The sequence below is a fragment of the Lonchura striata genome, chromosome 7, assembly GCF_046129695.1.
Source record: "Lonchura striata isolate bLonStr1 chromosome 7, bLonStr1.mat, whole genome shotgun sequence".
Lineage (NCBI taxonomy): Eukaryota > Metazoa > Chordata > Aves > Passeriformes > Estrildidae > Lonchura > Lonchura striata.
This window is the reverse complement of record NC_134609.1, coordinates 37,035,955-37,043,349: the sequence shown is the minus strand read 5'-3', so window position 1 is coordinate 37,043,349 and position 7,395 is coordinate 37,035,955. Positions and strand designations below refer to the sequence as shown.

Here is a 7,395-nt window from a genome sequence, read left to right as displayed (position 1 = left end):
ACAGCTGCTCCTCTTGCAGTGGCTGATGAATTGCAGCTGAAGTGGTGATCTTTAGAAGGGTATAGTTTTCTCTGAAGATCTGGTGGCGGTTTGGCCAGTCTTCCTCTGGGAATCCAGCAAAGGGGCCACTTCTCTGGGAATCCCGCCGAAGGAGATGCTTCTCTGGGAGTCCCGCCGAAGGAGCTGCTTCTCTGGCAATCCCGCAAAGAGAGAGAGCTGCTCTGTCCCCAAAAGGTACCACTTTATACAATAAAAGAGTGCTTGGCTTCCCCCCTCTGGGTGGAGCATCTCACGATGGGATGGTGTAAAGTTACCAGGCCTGCAGTGAGTCAGTCAATGGCCCATTAACAAACCATTACCTCTTCGGAGCAAACCATTGTTCTTGAGAGATAACAAACCTGCCCAACCTCCAACAGATGGCAAATAGAATACAAGCTTATTTTACAAACCAGGACAACTTTACTTGTGGGTCCTTAAGGAAACCTCTCCAATGCCTCTTTACAGTTCCCTGTGTACTTCCCCTCAACAGATGCTTGTAATTCTCATCTACCAAAACAGGACAATTCCATTAAAAAATGATACAGTTTGTTATAAACGAGAGTTTATTTTAGCCAGATTAAAAAATAAAAATAATTTTATTAGCGGTCAAATTCTATCTAGCCAGCCACACAGAAAGGACAGAGCCGAGCCCGGGAATCGACCCTGGGTGTGCAACAAGGAGTCAGCCTCAGCAGAGGTTTTCCCCTATGCCCACACACCTCCATCCTGGCACAGACGGTTTTTATAGGGAAAATTCTGCCTGAGGCCAAGGTTTTAGCAATCAGTCCTTTCTTCTATTCGGAGTCCATATGTTAATAAGGATTTCTTTTTGGTGATGAGGAGAAAAATTCAATGTTGGGCGTTTACAGGAAGGCTTCTTTCACATGGATCTGTCTGAGTATTTCCATGATATCCATCTTGGACGATCAGCACAGATGATCAGCACAGACAATGGCCCATCTCCCGGCCGAGCCACATCTGTTTACTTGTAAATCAGTTTCCAATATACACTCAAGTCTCACCTACAAAAGGGGGGGGAAGGGGGGAGGAACTAATACAATGGGCATGATTTAACAAGCATCCAATATTACATATTTCATACAAGGAATGGCGCGAATTATATTTACTATACATAACAATCCCCCACCTTTTATATTGATTAATTAATTTGCGCCCTAATTTCTACCTCTATTCATTCTTGAGACTGGCTTTTAGTCTACATTTGGGATATCTTGGTAATTTTTGTAGTTTTGTTCTTTTCCCTTTATTCGCCTTTCAAATTTTGCTAAAGCCTCAGCCGCCCTGCTGTGAGGACTTTCCCCCCCATTATACACATACTAATTTTATTCGGATTGTAACACACTGGGTTAGCTTGGAAATAAGCAACAAAGATAGACTCCTGTCTTCCCCAACCCATACAGTACGGTTACATTCATTACAAACCAGAATTGAGATTTCCCCTGTGCTCCTTCGATGCAGTTGATGAGCTGACTGTCCATTTTCACGGTATGTTTTTGATTTTTCCTTTAATTTGTATACCCCTTGTTGAGTGTTTGTCTCAAGACACGGTTTATCAGGCTTACCCCTGCTGCAGTTCCATGAGGTGAGGGATAACTTCTCTGGGTATTTATCTCTAAGTTCCCCCTTGAGGCATGTGGCTAGGCTCAGGCTCACCAGGATTACTCCCACTGCTAGGATCCCTCTGCCGTTCCCAGCTCCCACTGGGGTGCTTCCAGCGGCAGGGCAAACCATCTTCTTGGCAGCAGGAATCTTCGTTTGTGGTTTCATGTTCAGGCTGAGCTGCATACCTGTTTAGAAATGCCTCCCTGGTGTAGTTCAGCAGAGCCTGCGCGTTGTTCAACCTATGACACTCAACAACAATAATTTTAATTTTCCAAGTAATTTTTCCCTTAATCCGTTCTAATATGGGAAAACATCAGATTATCGAATTTAATTGAAACAATCTCAGCCTTGTGGCTATTACCAGAAAACAGATAGTCAGCTCTAACTCCTGCTCAAAGCACTCCCACATAACCCACTTAGTTGGAGCAGTCTAACAGTATTCATAGGGGAAGCATACAAAAAGGATAATAGTTACACTCTGGCCCAGAAAGTTTGATTGGGATGTTTTCAGTCAGTTACTTTGCCGATGCAGGGTTATCTTCATATCTCCAGGGCGGGAGGTGATTTTCCACTCTGGTGCCTGATCCTGGAGTTCTACTTTCTTTATCCTTGATGCGTGTGTCCACCCCTTTTCTGCAGTTCGTATAGCAGCATAGGTGGTCAAAAGAACAATGAAGGGTCCCTCCCAATGAGGCGTTAATGGGGATTCCCTCCATGCTTTTACAAGCACTTTGTCCCCAGGTTGTATTTTATGTATCGAGAAGCCAAGAGGACTGTGCTGCATGATCACCAAAGGGCCGCAGAACGAGAACCTAATCTGTTAGATAACTAGCAATAAATCGTCTTGAGACCGAACAAGAAGAGGCTGTGGAGTTTTTCTTTGGGAACACGGGTTGGAGGAGAAGATTTACCACCACACGAGACCCCAAACCAAACCCGGGGTTCTCACACTTTCTCACATCTTCCAAGGACCATCCTAAAGTCTCAACTTCAGGCCAATTTGTAATGATTTCCAGGGAAATTTGCTTTCCCCAGTCAAGGTTGTTCTATAATGTTATAATTAGGGCTTTCACATTTATGTACTAACTTTGGTTTTTCAAGTTATTATTGACCACAAGAATCCTGATATACTACACACTGTAATTACTGCTTTTGATATAGTATAACCTGTCACTGTATGTTTGCAACATATAGCTTCTGTAAGTAGGGCTGTAATAGATACCGTCTTAGAGCGTAGAATAATAGAGACTGTGAAATGCTGAAATGATTGTTTCATGTAACTAACTCAGAAAATGATGCAAAAGAATTGATTTCCCATATTTGGGGACTTTCTTATCTGACAGACACGATAATGGAATCAGAAACAAGAGTGCTGAACAAAAAGAAGAATTATTGACCCTCATTATCAGGGAGTGAAAATACAAGAAGACAGAACCACAAGAAAACATAAAATATATTCCTTTAATTAGACAAGATAGCATGAAGACAAGTCAAAGGTTAAAACCAAACAAAAGAACATATTAAAGTCATAATATATGAACTTTTAAAATATTTATAAAATAATTTCTATGTCTATATGAAAGGTATGTATAAAAACTTTTATAAAAAGGGTGAATAGAGAGCTGTGTTTCTCACATATAATGAGGGCAATCCACTCACTCCAGGCAGCACCGCTGGCAGGATGCACTGCAGAGACTTTTCCCCTGAACACCCACACCTGTGCTGGCACTGGGGATGGACAGGCACTGAGGTGACCCTGAGAGTCCGTGCAAGGCACAGGGTGCAGCTGAGGAAGGACAGCCCTGGGCTGGGCTCAGAGCTGAAGCTGGCACTGCCCAGCGTGGACAAGGTCCTTTCTGCAGCCCTGTCACAGGGCAGCTTGGGCCTTGCTGCAGACATACGGCCGCTCATTTGAGCACATCTCACTGCGGAATTTATCGTCGGCCAGGTACACACACGGGGAATTGCCAAGGACAGGAACCCTGCAGGGAGGAGCAGAGACAGCGCTGGTTCCCAGGGGAACACCTTGTGCCCCTGTGCCCCCAGGCCCTGCCCGGCTCCCCGGCACTCACCTGGAGCTGTAGCTGCTGCCGTCCCCCCAGTGCAGGCGCTCGCCCCGTCTGCGCAGCCCGATCCAGTAATCGACGTTCCCGCGGAGGCGGAAGAGCAAATCCTGCCCAGGAGAGAGGAGTGGGAGCTGCCCCGGCCCCTCGGGGGGACCCGTGCCCGGGGCTGCCCCCGCACGCCGGGGCTCCTTCCCTGCAAGGCCCCGGCACAGGGCTGCACCCCCAGCCCTACGAGCACCCAGCCCGGCCCAGGAGCACCCCCAGGCTCCCCTCAGCCACCCCACACCACCCGCAGCCCCTCACTCACCATGGCCTCATCCTGGAGAATGGCCAGGGAGGCCCCGAGCTCCGAGCACCGTTCCTGAGCCTGCTCCCAGCTCCTGTAATCCCTTGACAAGTAGTAGCAGACCCCATTGTACCCAACCCAGCCACGGGGACAGCCCAGAACCAACTGAGGAGTCGCAGGTGTGACTGGAACCTGTGGTGCTGGAGGGGGAAGAGGAGAAGGTCTGAGGATTCCCCTCTGCACGGAGCAGGGACCCCGCTCTGCCCCGAGGGGCTGGGCCCAGCCTGCTGCCCCTCCCTTACCTGACTGCACAGCCAAGGCCACCCCCAAAGCCAGCACCAGCACCAGGAGCAGCACAATCAGCACCGCCGTGAGCACGGGACGGGAGCTGAACCATTCACCTGGAGCAGGAAAGAGCTGCTGGCTGCCAGAACCAGACCCGGCCCTGCAATCTGCTCACCCCGTGCCCAGGGAGCACAGCAGGGACCCCTCAGCCACTGTGCCCCTCACTCAGCTGGCAGCCAGAGAGCCAAGAGCCTGGGCACAGGCAGGGACACAGCTGTGGGGACAGCCAGGGACACAGCTGTGGGGACAGGCTGCAGCAGGAGAACTGCACAGCCTTGGGGGCAGCTGGGGCTCTTGGTTCCAGCCACTGATGGGGCCCAGCAGAGCTCGAGGCCTCTTCCAGACATCGGGAAACAGCCACACACCTGCCAGCCCTGGCCTTGGGAGGTGACACTGTCCTCTCCCGAGAGACCACAGGGTGGCCCTGCACTCACCCAGGAATCTTCTGAGGATCCTTCTTTGTTCATTGTTGGTTGCTGAAGTGCCCTGAGGACCCAGGGGCTCCCTCACACTCCCACCACTGCTGCAGAATCCATTCTCCACATCTTCACACTCACAAATGGCATCTCCAAGCTCATGCCAAGTGGCTTCTTGTGCCCCAGGCAGGTGTGGAACCCAGGCTGCTCGTCCCTCCTGGAGATGCTGGAGCTTCTTCACAACTCCATGAGTGGAGCAGAATTCACCCTTCTCCAGCTCACAGCCCTCATCTCTCTGCCGGGAACAAACAGCACCTTGCTCCCGAGACATCAGGAGTGCTGACAAAGCCTCTCGGAGATCGCCTCGGGAACAGCTTTACACCCGCGGTGGTGGCACCCTGAAAGGGACACGATGCGAGGTCACTGCTGGTGCCGGCCCCGCGGGACCCCGAGGCTCAGCAGGGCGGTGCCGGCTCTGGCTGCGCTGTCCCCGCTCCCCAGGGCTGCGGCAGCAGCTGCGGAGACAAGCGCAGCCTCCGGGAGCTCTGCGCTCCCCGCAGCCCCGGCCCCTGTGGCTCTGCAGCCGCTGCAGCCCAGCTCCGTGCGGGACAGGCGCTGACAGCGCCGGGCAGCTGCCGGATGCTGCCGGCCCGGGGCAGCTGCGGCTCGGAGCCCGCCTGCCCAGGGGCAGGAACCAGCAGCCCCGGGGGTTCACCATTGTCCCCCGCATGCCGTGCCCCGGCGGCTCGGAGCCCGGGGACACCGAGCGCCGGCACAGCCGCTCTGGCTCCCTGCCCGTGCCCGTGGAACGGCTCCTGGCAGAGAGCGCAGCGCCGAGAAGCCTCGGCCCCGGAGCGGGCAGCGTGCGGCGCTTTCTGCCCCCGCTCGGCGCCCGCAGCGCTTTGGGCTCTGAGGCACGTTCGGGTTCATCCCGTGCCAGCCCCGACCCGGGCACGGACACCGCCCGCCCGAGCAGCGGCCCCAGCCCGCAGCGAGCCCCGAGCTGGGGCGGAACCGAGCGCGGGTCCCACCTGGGCCGGAGCCGCCTCCGAGCTCCGGGGCCGCCGCCTCGCCGGGCTCCGGGGCCGCCGCCTCGCCGGGCTCCGGGGCCGCCGCCTCGCCGGGCTCCGGGGCCGCCGCCTCGCCGGGCTCCGGGGCCGCCGCCTCGCCGGGCTCCGGGGCCGCCGCCTCGCCGGGCTCCGGAGCCGCCGCCTCGCCGGGCTCCGGGGCCGCCGCCTCGCCGGGCTCCGGGGCCGCCGCCTCGCCGGGCTCCGGGGCCGCCGCCTCGCCGGGCTCCGGGGCCGCCGCCTCGCCGGGCTCCGGGGCCGCCGCCTCGCCGGGCTCCGGGGCCGCCGCCTCGCCGGGCTCCGGGGCCGCCGCCGCTCCGCTCCCGGACCGACACCGCTCGGGGCTGCCGCCCCCCGCCATTTATAGCCTCAGCGCTGTGGGCGGGGCTTTGGCATTTTGACCAATCAGCGCGGGGAGCGCGGCCGGGGGCGGGAGGGGAGGCGGGGGCAGAGCGGTCCCCTCCGGCGGTTTTATTTTTTCCGCTTGTGTCACGATGTGGTTATTGGAATGGATTTGTGCCAAAAGCAAGCGCAGCCGCGTGGGAGGAAGTTTCTTCTGGGTCTCAAAACTGTGAATTACTGCAATGATTCCTGGGCTGGGCTGCGGCACAGGCAGTGCCGGGCGTCCGGCGGCATCGGAGGTTCTCTGTCAATTTAGATCCCTGAATTATGCTTAAGGAGGGTCTCCCCTCAATGTAGTCCCGAATAAAAAGTTAATCAAGGGGGACTTTTTTCCTCAATTTCGCCTCGGAAAATGAGGGGAAACAGGGAAATGCAGTTTCCTCTTCACATTCCCTCAACAAAGACGATTCTGCGGCCTTTGGACATCATTCCGTCTGTGAAGGTCCCTTCAAATGGAGGCTCCCCCTCGATGAAATTCTTACAATGGCACGTAAAGAGGTTCCTCTCAAAGGAAGCCCTCTGAGACCAGGGACAGCCGTGTTTGCCCTCCATTAGAACCTGAAGCTGATGAAAATGGAGCTCTTTCCCTCATTTCCAACAGTACTATAAAAATTTTATCCTTTCATTTAAACATAAAAAGAATTGGAAATGGTGATTGCCTGCCTAGGGAGGAACCCTATATAACGAAAAAGGTTTGTTTTCCTACATCTGAGACCCTTGAAATCAGAGGTGCATGCAGATTCTATCCACTTCAAACAGAATTACAGAAAAGCTTTCCCCTCTCCATTTCAATCCCTTTTCTCCCTTAATCCCCTCTTTTGGGGGGTCCCTGGGGAGGGACTGGGGGCACTTCCCCCTCCTCACTGGTCACACCTGGGGCTGCTGCACCTTGCAGAGTGCTGAGGAGTTCCCTCCCAGCTCCCTGCCAGTGTCCCTGTTCCTGGCAAGCAGCGGGAGGGATGCTGAGAGCACTGGGCAGGAACTGGGAGCACTGTTCCTTCCCAGAGCTCCTGATATCCCTCCCAGTGCTGCTCCTTGTCCACTGCCGGTGCTCCCACTCTCCCTCCCAGCTCCCTCCTGGCATTCCCTGTGCTCCCAGTTCCCTCCCAGTGTTCCAGGATCTCTTCCAGTGCTCCCAGCGGCAAAGCACT

General features: G+C 54.8%; 1 protein-coding gene across 1 annotated transcript; it reads right to left on the bottom strand.

Annotated features, from left to right (window-relative positions):
- Positions 1-3,377: 3,377 nt before the first annotated feature.
- Positions 3,378-6,478, bottom strand: LOC116183794 (C-type lectin domain family 2 member B-like). The gene is made up of 6 exons (XM_077784815.1): positions 6,467-6,478; positions 5,807-5,924; positions 4,294-4,415; positions 4,036-4,179; positions 3,735-3,835; positions 3,378-3,644 (listed from the first exon to the last, which is right to left on the bottom strand). Exons 1-6 carry the CDS (start codon positions 6,476-6,478, stop codon positions 3,530-3,532), a joined length of 612 nt encoding a protein of 203 aa, XP_077640941.1. The 3' UTR covers positions 3,378-3,529.
- Between the last annotated feature and the right edge of the window lie 917 nt (positions 6,479-7,395).

Excerpts from the sequence above, each read along its gene's own strand:
- LOC116183794 (XM_077784815.1), bottom strand. Across the intron at positions 3,836-4,035 it reads TTCTCCAGGATGAGGCCATG|GATTTGCTCTTCCGCCTCCG; the intron begins GTGAGTGAGGGG and ends TCTCCTGGGCAG. Across the intron at positions 3,645-3,734 it reads GGCAGCAGCTACAGCTCCAG|GGTTCCTGTCCTTGGCAATT; the intron begins GTGAGTGCCGGG and ends TCCTCCCTGCAG.